The sequence below is a fragment of the Typopeltis vanoorti genome, chromosome 11 (genome assembly GCF_054136105.1).
Source record: "Typopeltis vanoorti isolate ZY-2024b chromosome 11, IOZ_Tvanoo_1.0, whole genome shotgun sequence".
Classification (NCBI taxonomy): Eukaryota; Metazoa; Arthropoda; class Arachnida; order Uropygi; family Thelyphonidae; genus Typopeltis; species Typopeltis vanoorti.
The window spans coordinates 61,365,132-61,385,750 of NC_143559.1; the positions used below are offsets into that span (position 1 = coordinate 61,365,132).

General features: G+C 36.7%; 1 protein-coding gene across 1 annotated transcript; it reads right to left on the reverse strand.

The window, feature by feature from the left end:
• Window positions 1–16,454: 16,454 nt before the first annotated feature.
• Window positions 16,455–17,351, reverse strand: LOC150101650 (5-hydroxytryptamine receptor 4-like). The gene has a single exon (XM_090399881.1). The coding sequence runs from the start codon at window positions 17,349–17,351 to the stop codon at window positions 16,455–16,457; it is 897 nt and encodes a 298-aa protein (XP_090256007.1).
• Window positions 17,352–20,619: the final 3,268 nt, after the last annotated feature.

Genomic DNA, 20,619 nt, shown 5'->3' on the forward strand with positions numbered 1-20,619 from the left:
CAGGATATAATATTTGGTAAAAAAAGTGCAAGCAGGGAATTGATGGTCGCTACGTCATCATATTTCCACAGTTCAGTAGGAAGTCCGTCATAACCAGCTGGCTAAGATAAGTTCATTTGGTTTAATACATTCAAAAATTCTTCTATTATTAGGTTGTTGCTTTTTCTCTTTCTGTCTCTTTCATTCAATTGCGTTTTGGCAGTCTTCTTCCCTGCAGTAAAGTCTCTGGTAGTATTCTGTCCAAATATTTTAAACTCTTGAATTATTTTAGTTTCAATATCACTTTTGTATTTCGTTTTTAGTGGTCTGTTTGGAGGTATTTTTGTTAATTCTTTTGTGATTTTATATACAGTCTTATTACAATTCTTTTCATTGGCTTTCAGACATGTTTGCTTTTAATTCCAACTGAGCATTTTAGCAAATTCAACATTTATCTATTCTGTTTTTTAGTCTAAAAGAGTCAGTTGTGTGTGCTTTGTCGGTGAATGCTTAAAAAGCAAAATAACGCACGCACGCACGCACGCACAGGAACGTTCATCCCATGAACTAATTCGTAAAAGTTGGAAAAAATACTTTTTTCGAGTCGTAATTTCTTAACACACTTAAAAAAAATATTTCATGTTTTTTATTTATTTTCCTTCTTTTAAAAAGTCTGTTGCAAACTCTGATACCAAGAAAACCTAAATCAATAAGAGTTAATTTTTTCTAATAATCAGCTTTATTAGATGAATAATCCATATTTATTGCACATGCCACTACATTCTATACATTATTTACTGTGCACATAAAATGTTTCATTCGATGTACTTAATTTAGTTGCAGATAATCTTATGTTGTATTGTGCTATTTGCTGAAACAATGACAGCTTCTTTATCCATTGAAAAGTCCACCTAATCTGCTCATTGTCATCCTTGGGAGTTTCTTGAATGCTTCTCTAAAGTTCTTTCGCAGTATCGCATAGATAAAAGGATTCACAGCTGATGCTAAAAACAATAAAACAGTACCAGAATAACTTCCTAATTCAGCAAGCTCGTTGCCAACGAAAGCTTTGGCAATCTTTACGAAACTGTAAGGACCACAAAGAATAAAGAAAGCCCCAATTACGACAAACATACTGGTGATTGTTTTGGATCCTCGTTATTTGACTTGCTGAACTGCGTTGATCCTTGAAGTTACTGTTTTGATTTGATCCTTCTGATAACGGATGGAACTACCACATTTGCTTTCATCTTGCTAGCAGACAAAGTGATTCGTAGATAGCAAAGAACGATGATTGTAGAAGGGATTCCGTAACAACCAGTAAAACAAATAATTATATATTGATTTATGGTAGTACTGTGGTCATATTGTATAGTACATATGGCTTCCCAATAATCGTACTTAATCCAGTCCATGATCACAGGCACTAAGCCCACCATCATCCCTTGTACCCAAGAATGTAAAACCATCAACCGCAGTTTCTTTAACGTCATCTTCTGGGGATAATGAAGTGGCTTCAAAACAGCAAATCCTCGATCGATGCTGATGTAGCAAAGAGTTAACGCGGACACTCCGGTAAAGCAGAAACCAAGCATTAAGTTCATATCACACATAAATTTTCCCAGAACCCAATCGTCGAAAATAATACCCACAGCCGTTGGTATCATGATTAATGAACCAGTGAGAAAATCAGCAATCGCCAAATTGACAATCAACACACTCCCTGTTTGGACACGCAAACGTTGATCCCAGTAGGAAACCAGAACTACAGCAAGGATACCTATGATTGCTGCCAAGGCAATAATAATTATGAAGCTTGCACCGATTATTATTTCCAGGAGAATACGGTGGCGTTTGATGTTCTCTTGCTGGATTGTGGATAAGTTGTCGGTGATGTTGGTTATGAGATCCATCAGGTTCGATAGCTGAAAAATAAATTATTATTGTTAATATGTAAGTTAAGATACAGACAGTGAATATAGTACTCTCTTCATTGTTAATTAGTGATAAATTTGATTCAATTTCAATTTTAAGGTGGATTATTATTTAAAAACATAAGCAACAAATTACGCTACAGCATTGAAGGTGTTGTTCAGCGATCAGGTTATGGAAATATTTTAAAAAACTATACTATAAAATTGTCGGTACACTATATTATACTATATTGTAATTTTCGACAGTTTGTTGGATTTGTTGTATACTAATAAATAGATGGGATGAAAGTTAGGAAGAAGAGAACCAAATCTAAACAAACATCATTGTCTTTCTAAATCGTATTGTTAAAAGATGAGAAAAAAAAAGTTGGCTCTACAATTACGCGATTGAATTCTGAATGCACGAAGGCCCGTTTATTTCTATTTCTAACAGACTTAGAAGAAAGGATCAGCATTATTATTATTATTACATGATACCTTCCAAGGAATCGAAAGACTCAACGATGGAGGACAACAACTCTACAACTGTCCGTCTTTACCACTCCATCCACCAAGTACAACGAACCGCATCGTCTACACCAAGGCCATCTACTGTTCATCACCACCACTCGTATTTCCACAGACAATCACAAACATCCATGCCCACGGCGGTATTAAAACCCGCAGCCATTTAGCTGTAGAGCGGATACGTTAACCACTTGGCCAATCAGGTCGTCAATCCTAGTCGCAGTTCCATTCTGGTTATCAATTCGCAGGGAAATATCTTCGGTAAACGCACAGATGAGAGTGATTGTTCACAAAAGAGTTCACTAAAGCGAGTGAAAAAAAAAAAAAAAACCAAAGCATTCAAATCGAGAAATATCTCGCTATCAAAATCTTCAGGAATAGCTGGGATTCAGAAATAGATTTTATAACATGATCGAGAAGAGGTCCTGTATCTCAGCTTGGAGGAATCATATTGATATCCATGAGATAGCAAGACTGAGTTCAAATCCTGTCAAGAATGCGATGTAAGCGAGAGCCTTACCTTATATCACGCGGAGTCGAGGTTTTTTGTTTCTTTCTTTCTAAAATCTCGTATTTTTTACCCAGTAAAACATACAAGGCTGGTCGGAGAATGTGCGCCAACTTTATGTGGCTGTTGTCAAAACCATAATAATAAAATTCAACAGTTGCCAAGAATAGAAGTCAGTCTACTTTCACGGACAGAAATTAGGTAATGTAATGTAATATTATATAATGTTATCTAGAGTTCCAAATATTATCAAAAATAATAAAAAAAAAACGAATATTGTCCTTTATTTATTTACGCAGGAAATGGGACATCGCATTTTATTGTATCAGGATACTTATTATCTACCTGGGACAAGAATAAAAAGTGTTAAAAATTTTAAAACGCGCTGTAGGTGTTATAAAAATCGATGAGTCCATATAACTGACTTTTATTTCTTCGCTTTATTCGTGTCGGTGAAGAAATGGTACATTCTCACCATAAAATCACATGCTTCATAAAAACAATGAGAATAATAAGTCAGTTAAATTTTATCAATATTTGGCAATTGTGTTTACGTCGCATGATAGATAATAAGATACTGCCGTGTTCATGTAATGAACACTAGAGTGCTATCTATGTATTTTTCTATTATAACCAAGTAAGTAAATACATGCACACAAAATGTATTGATTACTAAAATCATGGAACTTTATCTGCATTTCGTAGAAAGTGTCCTCCTAAAGAAAGCTAAGCCTATAAGTATTCTCTGTATGTAAAATAAATGTGGTCTTATGATTGGTTTGCGGACTGAAAAAACATTTCATTCACCTTTATGAGTGGCTAATCTACTTTTAGTTGGGTCCTAATAAACATTCTTTGCATTCTAGACAGGATTCGAACCTAGCTTTTTCCTACCAAACAGCTTCGTCTATACCGATTGAGCTACAGAGTTTCTGGTTAGATAGTTTCGTAGTAATGTACAATATAATATAATTTTGTATTATACTGTATATTTTATAATTATATAATAACATAATTAATTTTATTATTATACCTGCGACAGTTTTCTGTTTTACCTCGCGAGCAGCCGTTTCCTGTTAATGGTGGCTACTCTGTTATACTACCTCAAAAAATGTGTTGTGATTTTTCCAACTCTGTTTGTAATTTTATCTTTTTTAATTAAAATGATACGTTAACTAGCAATGTTGGAATACTAAAAGTCAGCTGGGTTCAGACAAAGTTGTTCCATAAACGACATCAATCAATAGATTAATATTAGTCTCATTGGCCAAGTAACTATATCCTCTTCAATAATATTTCGTTTTTGTTGTTTTTTTCCTGCTTTATGAACGTAATCCCACAAAAGGCAGCTAAAGGTAATGTAAGTTAATGCGGAAAGGTCCAGGTTTGAATCCTATTAGTAACGGAAATCTTTCCTCCATCCTCATTAGAAAAAAAAAATCGGGTTTTTCCTGAAGTAAAAACTGGCCATTGGAGTCTCTCGGGTTATCACGACCTTATTTGTTCATAAACCACAAGAACTTAAAGCTAGTCAAAATTTCATTTTTATCTATAAATGTCGCCCCTGTCAAAATACGACTTTTAATCACCTACCTCAAATGTCAGATAACTGATTAACTTGAAGTTTACTAATCATAGATTTAACCGGAGCCAATCTTGAATTGAACGAAGAAAACAAGTGGAATGTGCAGTTTCGTGGGATTAAAGTTACAAGAATTCATATTAACAACTAATAAGATACCAAAATCATCTTTCAGTTTAAGGAAACATTTTGTATTAAAGATTAGATGAAAGAATGTTCGGATGTTGGAACGGAAAAGTAAAGCCCTGAATTTTCAGCATGTGCTGCTCACGAGTTAAGGATCACAACATACGGACTCGGAAAGTTCACGTTTTGTTGTCCTTAACTTTGAACCGCTGAGCAGGTAACTGGCCATCAGTGGATGTTTGATAGACTGTTGAATAGCCTATTTTGTACGGTACAATGTATCAAATAGAATCATGCTAGGAATAGCGAGGTTTAAACATTGTTACAATTCTCACTTTGATGAGCAATTGATGGATACAGAAAAAGTCGGATTGTGCGTAGTTAACACATTTTAAACTTACATTTATATTATTCCCCTCTATGTAACACTTGGAACAATCATCTTCTTTCATCTTCATCTTTCTTATACCCTCTTTTACCTTGCGGTGTCGAGGGTCCATCGATCATCGGACCTCACTCCGTTTACAGGATAAGGTGGTCAGCCTTATGCCCCGGTGTATCCTTTGGCCTGTAGTGTTGAGTTCTCAAGACCAGTTTGCCTGCTTTGCGGGATGAAAACCCCCCAGAATAAACTGGGGAAAAAACCCTGCTGTCCACGCCCAAGACTGGCTAACTTGGCTACGGCTGAGGAAGATCCTTCAGCTCCTCACGTCACCGACGGGAATCGAACCTAGGACACTCCTTCCCCAGGCATATGGTTGCGAAGCGCATAGCCACTAGGCTAACCGCGCGGACTTCACTTGGAACAAAATATGTCTTAATTTAAAGTATGTATGTGCTTATTAACATTGATACTCACTTCTACGTTCACCATCTTAGTCTTAACATTCCATGAGAAATATTAGACTTTTTTAGATCCTGGTTTGCGAAGGTCTTCTCTGTACGTTACTTGGAAAGTGTGGATAAGATTGTACTCCGATCGTCTTATAGGTGTTTCCTTAGATGTCGTGATTCTTTGTTCTAAATCTCTTGACGTCATCTTTAAAAGTTAAATATTTCGTAAGAATTGTCATGCGCGATAGCTGACGACATTTAGTAGATGACCCTTTGTTTAGCCCTATTCATTATACATCGGATTTCAGTTTTGATAATTGATAAGTTCCGGTTTTTGGACGAATTAATGTTCTGTTTGACGGTAAACTGACATCATATTTAGATGAGCGTACTTGTCAATAAAAGGAATTGAGGCCTTTCCGAAAATGGACTTCAATCATTTGTACATATAAAGAGAAACCTGAATCTCAATGCGTATAAGATGTTCAACGGACTTGATACTTCCCCTTGAAGCGATGGACAACATGGGATTAATGGGCAGAACAAAGACATTTTACATTACAATGTATATTTAGTATTGATTGATGAAATTATATAATACTCTTCATAAACTGTTACCGAAGTGTTTTCAATTCTTTCATCACTTATACTTTTGATGCATTTTTTGTTTATTTACATTTGCTTTTATGTGACAGCGATTTGATCATTCTACACATTAAAATTGACAATGCTGCGCACCCTACACAAGACATATTTAGCAGAAAAACTGCGTAATACGCAAACTTCATAGCCTTCATTACTTCTATCGTAATTACTACCAAACCAATTACAATGTTGTCTTTTCTAAACTACATCTCACTTAAGTAATTAAAATTGATGCCATCGTCAAATATTTTCACTGCATGACGTTTCTTTTTATTTTTGAGGAATTATCTACTTCGATCAATTCTTTTTAAATCTACTTTTCAGTATCTGCTAGAAATTACTACCACGATAATCGATCAGGCTGCTTGGATATCTGGGCGAGCACCAAAGCAATGGCAGACAGGCATAATAATACCAGTCTTCAAGAAGGGAGACCAAAAAGATTGCAGTAACTATCGTGGCATCTCTCTTCTCAGCCTGCCTGGGAAAGTGTATGCTAAGTGTTTGGAAAGACGGTGCAGGAGCATAGTTGAGTCAAAGTTCCAGGAAGAACAATGTGGCCTTCGTCCTGTTAGAAGCACAACTGACCAAATCTTCACTTTAAGACAAATCTTTCAGAAATCTTGGGAATATGTCAAGAATATCTACACATGTTTTGTGGACTTGGAGAAGGCGTATGGCCGGGTTCCTCGGGATAAGCTTTGGAAAGTAGTACAGGAGTATGGAGTGGATGGCCAACTATTAGCTGCCATCAAGTCCCTGTATGAATGCCCAGAGTTTTCTGTCAGGGTAAACAGCACAAAGTCTGAACCTTTCACAGTCTCCGTTGGCCTCCGCCAAGGGTGTGTTTTGTCACCCCTCCTTTTCATAATATTTATGGACTGGATTGATAGGCAAAGCCGAGCCAGTGAGTGTGTCAGAATTGGAAGATGTAACATTGGACGTCTGCTTTTTGCAGATGACCTAGTTCTTCTTAGCTCTTCCACAGATGACCTCCAGTGGACCCTGGATATGTTTGTAGCTGTTTGTGCAGAGGCCGGAATGAAGATCAGTGTGGCCAAAACTGAAACATTTGTGGTCTCAGGACAACCATCCCAGTGCACTCTACATGTAAGTGGAGTCCCAATGAGGCAGGTGGAGAAGTTTAAATACCTTGGATCCATATTCACGAATGATGGAAAATGGGACGTAGAGCTAGATATTCGAATTGGCTTAGCAAGCTCAATATTGAGGGAGCTTGGCCGTTCGGTAGTATTGGAGCGGGATTAAGCCAGAAGTCAAAGCTGGCTGTCTTCAATACAGTTTATGTCCCCATCTTCACCTATGGCCATGAGAGTTGGGTAATGACCAAAAGAATGCGGACACGAATCCAAGTGGCTGAAATGCGATTCCTTCGAGGGGTTGCGGGGCTGACACGACTCGACAGAGTCAGAAGCTCTGCAATTCGGGAAACCCTCAATACTCAACCGCTGCTTCTCCGTGTTGAGAGATCACACTTACGTTGGTATGGGCACCTGGTCAGAATGCCACAAGAGAGGCTCCCTCAGCAGGCCCTCTTTGCCCAGCCAGAGGGCGGGAGGCCATATGGAAGGCCAAGGACTCGCTGGATAGATTATATCCAAAACCTTGGGTTGACACGTTTGGGAATCCCACCAGAACACCTAAGCTTGGTGGCAGAGGATCGTGACCATTGGAAGTTCCTCTTGCAGCTGTTGTCCCCACAACTCAATTAGGAAAGTTGGGCCTTGAAGATGTATGGATGTGTATGTATGTATAATCGATGATGACGAACATTCGTAAGTATATGTTTTACATATTTCTTTGATGCGTGTTTTTTGACCTCTTTGTTTGCGGTATGCGGTATGAAAAACCCTAATTTCCGGTGTGTGTGTGTGTGTGTGTGTGTGTGTGTGTGTGTGTGTGTGTGTGTGTGTGTGTGTGTGTGTGTGTGTGTGTGTGTGTGTGTGTGTGTGTGTGTGTGTGTGTCTGTGTGTGTGTGTGTGTGTGTGTTACTCCCTATTTCCCCCTGATACCTTCAAAATCAACAACAGCTTTAGGCTCAACTGTTAGTGAGGCTAAGTGTGCCAGCTGCCCACTAACTTCATTTGCTCAACTTATCACAGTTCTACTTGTTGGGACGTCAAACAAGTAGAACTGTGTTATTGATGCAGTTGTTGATGCTTCCTTCTATTGTGGCAAATCTTAAAATTTAAATTTCATTGTGGAAGTAGCTGTTAAGGAGAATGCAAAAAAATGTTAAACTTATATGTTTATCTTGTTCTGCAGAATATTGCTTTCGTCGAAATCGCTTGAATTACTATCAATAAATGTTTCGTAGGGTAGCCTTCATTCGTTGAACTGTAAACGAAATATTTCTTCAAATTGGGCATGTTTCAATCTTTTTACTCAATACACAATTCTTTCATATGCAAATTCCATTTACTTTTATTTCCTAACCACATTAAATGCATGAGCAAATTGTACTTCTCGTTGAAACAAATAATCAAATAACAATATATCCGTGCAATTTTCTCCGTGATCGGTCCACCGTGTATTTTGTAGTTGATTCTCTCGGTGAATGCCTGCAGTTTCTGTCTGATCAATTTCTCAAACACTCGCGTTTCCCAGCAATGTGTATGCATATTGTATGGGAAGGAACGTATCTTTGCTTGCATACAACGAGAGATCCGAACTGCATAGCCAAGTTGAATGTCTTACCATAACAACTGTTGTTTTTCGCGAGAGTATTTCATCTCCATTCATTCTTCTGTGGAGTTGGTGTTATGTGTTTTATTGTCCCGAATTAAATAAAATGAGCTTTTGTATTATTTTATAAAAGATTGTTAAACAGACACAATCCTTTCAAAAGCATTCTTTATTGATGAAATATTCTTCATTTTCTTTCATTCTAGGATAATAACGAATACTTCGAACTGAAATGATTGAACTCGCGCTATTATGCAATTAGGTTATTATTATAACTATCGTAACTAATCATCTAGAATATGAATTTAGTATCTATTGAACAAGAATATTTCAAAATCCCCAAATTAATTATCACTCAATTCCAAGTTTAAACTGATCGGTTTTTTTTCAATCCTTCGTTTCGTATTTGAAGAAAAAATATTGATATTACAGAAGTAATACAAAATTAGCTTGATTTTTGGATAAATAAACAAATTATGGTGTATTAATTATGAACTTCGTGAAGACTGATTATTTTAAAGTTTACATCATCTTTATCACACATTATCATTCACTGTTGGATGAAGGCCTTTCCAATATTACTCCATAGCTCTCCTTTCCAATGTCACTCCTGTAAATCTGATTATATCATCAATCCACCATGATTTAGGTGGGAGTCGTGGTCCGTCCTCTTTCCTCTTGTAGAATCCAATCCGGTACTTCTTTTGTCCATCGTTCATCCTGTCTTCTAGCTATATGTCCAGCCCATTGCCATTTCAGATGTTTCTCTCTTCCTGTGTCTCATGCTACACACTTTGGTTTGGTTTCTTATCCACATATTCCTTTTGTGATTCCCTCTTGTGTTACCAAGCATACTTCTTTCCATACTAAATTGTATTGTTCTTAATTTATGAATTTCCTTTGCATTTAGTGTCTATGATTTAGGATCTTTGTTTTGCTAATTTTAAAATTTAACTTAATTTTGCAGCTCATAATTCATGGTCATAGTCAAGATCTGTTTTCTTTAGTCTTCTTACATTTTGGATTGAGGGTTTCCGGTTATTTTTGATCAAAATGCAATCAATGCGATGTTTAATCATGCCAACTGAAAACCCACGTTTATTTGAGTGATAGTCTGTGGGAGTCATTATAGAAATCTTTCACCTCTTTCGTTTCTCTCGTTCACTCCAAAAGTTGCCCATCACATCTTTCATTTCTAGTGTAAATCTCCCGGCTTGGAGTTGAAGTCTCCCATCATTATTAAAATGATGGTTTTGTTTGCTTTGTCTATTATGCCTTATAGTTGCTGGTAGAAAAGTGTCTAATTCTTCATCTTCATGCGACTGATCTAGAAAATAAATATGGATAATTAAAAACAAAATTCCTCTTTCTCTTCCTTTTAATCTAATTGTAATAATTTTTGGACAATGTGGTTAAATGGCTAAGTTGGTATTCTGCAATAATGTTGACTAATATTGTGACTCCCTCTGTAGATATTATCTTTTTCCAGAGTAAAATAGTTTTTCATTTCTTAAGTGTTACTACATCTCCTGGCCAGTGTGCTTCAGCAAAACGTATTTATATCTCACTTGATCCTCTTTAGCTCTTTCTCCATCAGTTTGGTCTGTCCTGATTAAAAAGTGTCCTTATATTCAAGATTAGGAAATGGATTTTGTAGGTTCAGCTCAAGAATAACAATAAAAGAAAAAAGGTAGGGACTAGTCTACAGATAATATAACGGATGTACAAAGTAAGGCATGCTCCTGTGCTCAATAAAGTGAGCCCTTGAAGTGAGAAGGTCGAAATATAAGATAATATTTGAGTCTTGATAGTTAACAGACTAATTTGGAGGAACATTGTCCATTGAGCGTTCATATCAGGAATTCGACGATGACACATAAATCATTATTATCTTGAGTCGTTTAATGAATTGCACTCAAAAGTTGTCATACATAAATATTCTAAGTATATTAATACCTACAGCTTGTCTGAAGTTTTCTGATAGTTCTACTGGTTTTATTGTATAAATTTTTATCATTTTTTCCGTGATTTATTTTCTCACGAACATTCCATATGCTCATGCAGCTGTTAGGTTTCAGGCACATAATGTTATTAATTTTCATGATCTTATTAATGTCCGCTGGCGTCGCTGTATGCAAGCATAATAACTAACAATTAATGTCTGATTTGAATATAAATTTCGAATATCTCAGGAATTTCGTAAAGTGCTTTGTAATGAGTATGTCTACAGTACAGTATTATTAATAACAGTAATGCAATTTGAGACATAAATCGATTTTGCTAACACTGTTTATACATTCTCCACATTGAAACAAATTTCATTTGTTAGACGTAATTTAATTAGAGTGAAGCTATTTTCAGTATATCTAAAAATGAATTCAATTAGTTACTTCAGGTAAGTTAAAATATTTATCTAGCGGTTTGGTAAGGGATACTACGTATGTATAAATGAATATTTCAGCTAAACGTTAGTTAAAATTAATTTTTATTCTCAGAATAAAATACTATTTTAAGGTGCACACGTGGACAACTAATATTTTTGACGTAATACGAAATTTGCGTAGACGCTTTCTGTAATCTTCTTTCGCTTAAATCTACTCTCGAACCAGTGCTATAGAAAGATTTTTATATAATATGTATACTTAGTAATAAATTCAACTAAAATGCATGAAATGATTAGCTGAACAATATTAGAGTAATACTAAACATTTCTTTCAGTATGTGGCAAGCAAAAGAAAGAATGACAACAGTAGAATGAACTGGAAGAATGTAGATGATACACAAATGACTGAAGCAGAACTAGTTGAATTATTGAATAATCAATTTGCAACAGTGTTTTTCATTTAGTTGATGATAGTGAAGGAGCGGGTGTTGTACGGTGATTCACTAGTAAGAGTTGTAATAGATGAGAGTTCGATAAAATCGTACTTACCGGGTGCGAAATTAAGGATGTAAATCATGCTATTAGAGGGCAAAAGCAGAGGGTGAAAGAAATGATAGTAGGAACAAATGATTTAAAAGGTGAGAAATTTGCTATGCGAGAGGAGCTGAAGGAATTACTAGAGGTAGCAAAAGAAAAGAGTGAGAGAGTTAAGATAGTGAATCTGTTGCCATGGTATGACAGAGAAGAGTTGAGAAGGAGGATAATTGCAAATGACCTTATGTGCAGGAAGTTGAACTGCAGAATAGTGAAGAGAGCACAATTGAGACTATTTGGTGTGAGATTGAGACTAGGGGAACAAAATATACAGTTGGGTGCTACTAGAGACCAGGTGATGGAATAGATGGTGGGGATAGTATGCATAGAATAATAGACGCAATGAGTGGAAGGAGGGTAATTATTATGGGGATTTCAACTATGATAACATTGATTGGAAGGAGGAAAGGACACATGGGAGGAAGGAATTGGATTTTATGCAGTTATTAAGGGATAACTACCTGAGACAGCATGTAATGGAATATACTAGGTGTTCGAGAGTGCTTGACCCATGTAACTGCATCTGAGAATTTGAGCGTAATGAATATGACCACGTTGCCACCAAGTGGTGAGAGTGATCTCAAGGTCTTGACCTGAGAGGTGACTAAATGTGTAGAATTTTCAATTAAGAAAGCCACCTCCCAGGTCAAGACTTTGGAGATGGCTTTCTTAATTGAGTAAGCTTGTCATACTTACCGGGCAGGTGAGTATGACAAGCTTAGGAGATTGCTTGGTTAAGTGTCATGTGTTAATTGCTTGGTTAAGTGCCATGCACTATCAAACTCCAGCCCTTGCAATTGTAAAGCTGCAAGGGCTGGAGGTTGATAGTGCACGAGTTGCGGTAAAGGAGCATTTGAAGGAGGTAATGGCTGACTGTATACCTAGAGTACGGATAGTAAATCAAGTAGGGGTTAAATGGATGAATAACACCATTAAGCTTGAGCTGCAAAAAAAAGAAACAATTGTAGAGGGAATTTAAGGAGAAAGGTGACCTGCAGGTCCATGAACAGTATAAAGCACAGGCCAGAAGGGTAAAGAGTGTGATAAGAAAAGCAAAAGCGGATTATGAAAGGAAATTAGCATCCAAGCAAGGCTAAAGAGAATCCCAAAGAATCTAAAGAGAATCCCAAAGAATCTAAAGAGAATCCCAAAGAATCAATATGTTGCAAGTAAAAGAAAGAATGCTCATGGCAGGATGATTTTATGGAATGCCGATGGTCGGGAGGTCACTGAATCAGTTGATATAGCGGAATTACTGAGCGAGCACTTTGCAAGAGTATATCATCCAGGTGTTGATATTGCAGGAATGAAGGAACCAAGAACTTATACGGGAATTGAGGTGAATGAAATGGAGGTGAATAGTATATTACAAAACCTTAATGTAAATACATCTGTAGGATTGGATAGTATACCAGCTCGGGTCTTACGTGAAGTGGCTAAAGAACTGTCAGTGCTCTTGATCATTTTGTTTAATTTGAGTCTCGCGTCTGGGTTAGTCCCGAGGGGATGGAAAGAGGGGAAAATAGTTCCACTGCATAAAGGAGGTTCCAAGAGTGCTGTTGCAAATTACCGACCAATCAGCATATCAGGAGTAGTTGTCAAGGTTTTGGAGAAAGCAGTCAAGAGAAAAATACAGGAATGCATAGATGAAATTGGGATACTGTGTGGTGGACAGCATGGTTTTGTGAAGGATAGATCATGACTCACTAACTTGATCAGGTTTTATAACACTGTGACGGCTGAACTGGATAATGGTAATGGGTATACAGTGATACTGCTGGACCTTGCTAAGGCCTTTGACAGGATACCACATGGAATTCTAATCAGTAAACTGCAGCACATGGGGATGGATATAGCGTTGGTGAGGTGGATAGGAGGGTGGTTGATGGAGAGATATCAGAGAGTAGTTTATTCAGGAGTACAGTCCAAAAGACGACCTGCGACTAGTAGTGTGCTGCAAGGTTCTGTTCTTCGACCAGTACTATTTAATTTGTTAATTAAAGATATAGGAAAGGATCTGAGAGGAACTGTCCATTTGCTTGCTGATGATGCAAAGTTAGGTAGAGCAATAATGAATGCAGAAGATGTCAAAATCTTGCAGGATGATTTGGATAGATTGGTGGGCTGGGCTAAGGAGAATGGATATCAATTTAATGTGGCAAAGTGTAAGATTATGCATTTTGGGGTGATATGATTATCAGCAGTATACCATTTTTGTGGAACTGTACTCTGGGAGATTGACGAGGCCATGGATTTGGGAGTGTTGGTGGATATGGAGTTGAAGTTTAGGGGGCACATTGCAAAAGTGGATAAATCAGCTCATCAAATCACTTGGTTACTGAAGAATACTTTGACGAGCAGAGACAAGCAAGTTATTGTTCCTCTGTATCAGCCTTGATAAGATCCCATCTTGGCTATTTTGCCCAGATCTGGGCGCCAGGGTTTCTTCTTGATGGCGAAGAGGTGGAGAGGATCCAGAGGTTAGTGACCAAGATGATAGCAGGTCTATGGAATGAACTTTGTGAGAACAGGTTGAAGATTTGTGGGTTGCAAAAATTGGTTGATAGGCGAAAAAGGGGTGACATGATTGAGACATTCAAATTACTGAAGGGTTTCTATAAAATTAATTCAGAAGATATTTTTAAGAATAGGATTGGTGGTGGGAAGACTAGGGGACATACATAGAAACTGGGCAAGAGTGTGGTTAGCAAAGGTGTTAGAACTTGGGTTTTTACTTGGAGAGTGGTGAATGAGTGGAATAAGCTGCCAGAGTTTGTTATGGGTGCTATGACTGTGGATGAGTTCAAGGCGAGGTATGATAGATACTCTGTGGATGTTCAATAATTGTTCTTGACATGCTGTTTAGGGCCTTCCTCGATGATTCTAGGGAGACCTTGGAGTTGCTCGTGATAATAATAATAATATTACAGTAATAGATATGTCAGGGATTACTGTGGAAGTAAGGATAGTAGAGGGGTCGAGGTATATAGGATATTACAGAATCGGGATGTTGATATAGGTATGGGATTGGACGTAATATCAGCTAATGTGATAGAGTATTGGTAGTCCTTTTGACTAGAATTTTTAATCTGAGTCTCAGCTCGTTTTGAGTCCCAAGGGAGTGGAAAGAGGGTAAAATAGTTCCAAAGCATAACAGTGATTCCGCGAAAGAAGTAGCTCATTATAGAACAATTAGTATTTCAGGAGTAGTGGTCAAAGGATTGTAGAAATGAATTAAAGACAATATTCAGACTGGATGGATAGGAACGGGATATTGGATTTGTGGTCATGGCTTTGTGAAGAGTAGGTCATGCTTCAGTAACTTACTTTCTATAATAAGGTGACAGCCAAGTTAGATAAAAGTAATGGCTACATGGTCATACTGTTGGACTTCGCAAAGCCGTTTGATAGGATACCACATGGAATTCTGATACGTAAGTTACATCAAATCGGCATGTGAGCTGGTGTTGTCGATAAGAGTGTGGCTAATGAAGAGATATCAAACAGTAGTTTATGTAAGTGCACGATCTTTTAGAAGGCCGGTGATTAGTTGCGTGGCACACGGCTCTGTACTCGGACCACTACTATTTAATTTGTTCATTAATGATATAGGAATTAATCTTAGAGGAAAATATTCAGTTGTTTGGAGATCATGCAAAATTAGTGGAGCAATTGTGAACAAAGACGATGTTGATATTTTACAGAATGATTTAAATTGACTGGCAGTATAAGCAAAGGAAAACGGTTAGATGCCAATTTAATGTGTAAAGTGTAAGGCTATGCATTTTGTAGTGAAAATATTATCACATGTGTACCATATTGATGGGACTGTACTCCAGTGACTTGATGAAGCCAGAGATTTCAGAGTGTTGGTGGATAGGGAATTGAAATTCGAATGGCATATTACAAAAGTGGCTAAACAGCTCAGGGAATTACCTGATTATTGATGAGCATCCTAAGATGCAGAAATAAGAAGGTTATTATTCCACTTTATAAGGTTTCAGAGTGTTGGTGGATAGGGAATTGAAATTCGAATGGCATATTACAAAAGTGGCTAAACAGCTCAGGGAATTACCTGATTATTGATGAGCATCCTAAGATGCAGAAATAAGAAGGTTATTATTCCACTTTATAAGGTTTTGATAAGGCCTCATCTGGATTATTGCGCACAGATCTGGTCGCCTGGGTTTCTTGGAGATGTGGGTGCGGTGGAGCAGAATCACAGACGGCAACCAAGATGATAACAGGACGATGCGAGATTGAAGATTTGTGGGTTACAGAAGCTGGTTGACCGGCGAATAAACGGAGATGTGATTGAGACATATGATGCTCAGGAGAGTTTATAGGATTTATGTGGACGAAATATTTCAGTACATCAATAATGTGAAAAAAAATAGAGATCATCCATGGAAATTAAGTTAGAGTGTGGCTAGTAAGGGGGTGAGGACTAAATTTTTTGAAAACCTAAATAAATAAGAGTTAATTTATTTTCTAATAATTAGCTTTATTAGATTAATAATCCATATTTATTGCACATGCCACTACATTCTATACATTATTTACTGTGCACTTAAAATGTTTCATTGAATGTACTTAATTTAGTTGCAGATGATCGTATGTTGTATTGTGCTATTTGCAGAAACAATGACAGTTTCTTTATCCATTGAAAAGTCCACCAAATCTGCTCATTATCATCCTTGGGAGTTTCTTGAATGCTTCTCTAAAGTCCTTACGCAGTATCGCATAGATGAAAGGATTCACAGCTGATGCTAAAAACAATAAAACAGTACCAGAATAACTTCCTAATTCAGCAAGCTCGTTGCCAACGAAAGCTTTGGCAATCTTTACAAAACTGTAAGGACCGCAAAGAATAAAGAAAGCCCCAATTACGACAAACATACTGGTGATTGTTTTGGATCCTCGTTGTTTGACTTGCTGAACTGCGTTGATCCTTGAAGTTACTGTTTTGATTTGATCCTTTGTGATAACGGAAGGAACTACCACATTTGCTTTCATCTTGCTAGCAGACAAAATGATTCGTAGATAGCAAAGAACGATGATTGTAGAAGGGATTCCGTAACAACCAGTAAAACAAATAATTATATATTGATTTATGGCAGTACTGTGGTCATATTGTATAGTACATATGGCTTCCCAATAATCGTACTTAATCCAGTCCATGATCACAGGCACTAAGCCCACCATCAGTCCTTGTAACCAAGTGTGTAAAACCATCAACCGCAGTTTCTTCAACGTCATCTTCTGGGGATAATGAAGTGGCTTCAAAACAGCAAATCCTCGATCAATGCTGATGTAACAAAGCGTTACCGATGACACTGCGGCGAAGCAGAAACCAAGCATTAAGTTTACATCGCACATAAATTTTCCCAGAACCCAATCGTCGAAAATAATACCCACAGCCGATGGTATCATGACTAATGAACCAGTGAGAAAATCAGCAATAGCCAAGTTGACAATCAATACATTCCCTATTTGCATACGTAAGCATTCGTCCCAGTAGGAAACCAGAGCTACAGCAAGGTTACCTATCATTGAGGCCAAGGCAATAATAATTATGAAGCTTGCACCGATTATTATTTCCAGGAGAGTACGGTGGCGTTTGATGTTCTCCTGCTGGATTGTGGATAGGTTGTCGGTGATGTTGGTTATGAGATCCATCAGGTTCGATACCTGAAAAAAAAATTATTATTGTTAATATGCAAGTTAAGATACAGACAATGAATATAGTACTCACTTCATTGTTAATTAGTAATAATTTTGATTCAATTTCAATTTTAAGGTGGAATATTATTTAAAAACATAAGCAGCAAATTATGCTACAGCATTGAGGTGTTGTTCAGCGATCAGGTTGTGCAAATATTTTAAACACTATACTACAAAGAATATTTTCTAGAGAGGATGTGGGATCTGTCGTTTACAAATAAGTAAATGGTATGAAAGTTGGAAAGAAAAGAAACAAATCAAAATTAATTTGATTGTCTTTCTAAATCGTAATGTTTAACAAAGATGCGAAACAAAAAAGTTTGCTCTACGACTATATGATTGAACTTTGAATTTATGAAAGCCAGTTGGTTTCTTGCTTTCTTACAGACTTGGAAGAAAGGGAGAGAATTATGGTTGCAGTTCAATTCTGAGTTATCAATTCGCAAGGAAACACATCTGCTGAAAACTCACAAAAGAAAATGATTGTTTACAAAAGGATGGAAAAGCAGTCACTCACTAAAATGAGTAGAAAAAAAATAAAACACTGAAATCGAGAAACATCTTGCTTTCTAAATCTTCAGGAGGAGTAGCTAGGATTCAAAAATGATTTTACAGCATGATTACGAAGAGGTTCTCTACCATAGCTTGAAGGAATGCCAGTGATATCCATGAGTTAGCAAGACTAAGTTGAAATCTTGTCAAGAATGCGATGAATATTTCATGTCTGGTGCGGAGTCATTTTTTTTTCCCAGAATCTCGTATTTTTTTACCCAGCGAAACACGCAAATTGGTCAGAGAATGTGTGCCAATTATATGTTGCTGTTGTCAAACCATAATAATAAAATTCAACAGCTGCTAAGAATAGAAGTTAGCCTATTTTCACTGAAAGAAATCTAATGTTATCTATAGGGTTCCAGATATCATCAAAAATAGAAAGAGGAGAAAATTGCCTTTTATTATTTTATTTATTTTTTTATTATTTCTTTTATTATTTTATTTTATTTCAGGAAATGAGACATTGTATTTTATTGTATTAAGGTTCTTATTATCTACCTGGTACGAGAATAAAAAGTGTTAACAATTTTAAAACGCCCTCTGGGTGTTATAAAATCGAAGACTCCATACAAACAACTTCGATTTCGTGTTGGTGATAGAAATAGTACATTGTAAATTTATTAACCATATAACCACATGCTTTTTTTTAATAATGAGAGTAATAAGGCAGTTAAATTTTATCAATATTTGGCAACTCTGTTTACCTTGCATGGTTGATAATAAGGTAATGCCATGTTCATGTGAAGAACACCAGAATGCTGTGTAAGTATTCCTCTATTATAACTTAGGACGTAAAAACAGAAAAAATATATTAATTACAGAAATCATTGAACCTTGATCCAAGAGGTCTTGCACTACTTTGAGGGTCAGCTAGACTTCCAATACGTGCAGGCGCAAACGTGACTTGTTTGTCTGTTTGCTTATTTGGGAAATGGAGTAAAACCAGGTTTAAAATAGCTTGGTATTTTTAACAAACATTTTCGCATTTTCGACTGGATTCGAACCTAGCTTTTTCCTACCAAACAGCTTCGTCTATATCGACTGAGCTACAGAGGCTCTGGTTAAATAGTGAATGTCGAATAGTTGTTCTTGACATGATGTTAGGGTCTCCCTCGATGAGTCTGTCGACTCTATGGAGTTGCCCGGAACAATAATAATAATAATAATAATAATAATATAATGTAAAAATATAATTATATAATATTATTGTATAATTATATTTTATAATTATATAATAACATAATTAAATTTATTTAAGTTAAGGGATATTACATCCCATAGCGTTTCTTAGCCGAATAAGAAACTCAAAGAGTTTCATGCCGAATATAGTAGAAACTATATAAAGTTCGGCGATTCCAAGCGTAAGCAAATACCTGGATAGTGCAGCACCTGACCCTTGAAGGTAGTGCAACTCACTGAAGCAACTCATAGAAAGGGTGGAGCAAGCTCCGATCACTATTCTTGATATTTACCCACAATGTGAACTTAGCTCCTAGGAGCTGTATTACTGTTCTACATTAGGAGTGAGAGAAGGTCACTACCCAGACCGGTTTCAACCTTTATTCAGGTCTCGTCAGTGAGTAGGAAGACCTAGTTAATACCAAGTTTGTAGCGAACAGAACTTACATCCCTTCTATGAGAATTGCCAAGAGGTGTCCTATTAAATTATTAATTATATGAAGAGCCAAAGGCTTCCATTAGGAGACATGAACTTATTTGCTGCAGTATCCAGGTATTTGCTTACCCTTGGAATCGCCGAACTTTATATAGTTTCTATATTCGGCATGAAACTCTTTGAGTTTCTTATTCGGCTATGAAACAATATGGGATGTAATATCCCTTAACTTAAATAAGTTCATGTCGCCGAATCGAAGCCTTTGGCTCTTCATATAATTAATAATTAAATTTGTTATTATATCCCTGACAGTGTTCAGTTTTACCTCGCGAGCAGCCGTTTCCTGTTAACGGTGGCTACTCTGTTATACTACCTCAAAAAATGTGTTACAATTTTCCAAACTGTCGTTGTAATTTTGTTTTTTTTAATTAAAATGACGGATTCCTAGTAGTATGTTGAAATATTAAAATCAGCTGGGTTCGGACAAAGTTGTTCCATAAACGACATGAATCCACAGATTAATATTAGTCTCTTTAGCCTCGGGCTTGGGTGTAAGCTCTGAAGAATGATGGGGTTCTTGATTTGAGCCAGTAATGGTATGTTTGGTTTTTCATTTGTACAGCCTTGGCGCATCTTCTGGAAAACCAGGGCTTAGTCTGTCAGATAACTGATTAATTTCAAGTTCACTAATCGTAGATTTCACCGGAGCCAGTTTTGTATTGAACGAAGAAAGCAGCTAGAACGGTGTAGTTTTATAGTATTAAAGTTTACAAGAATTCATATTAACAACTAATAAGATACCAAAATCATCTTTCAGTTTAAGGAAACATTTTGTGCTAAAGATTAGGTGAAAGGTTGTTCGGATGTTGAAATGGAACAGTAAAGCCCTGAATTTTCAGCATGTGCTGCTCACGGGTTAAGGATCAC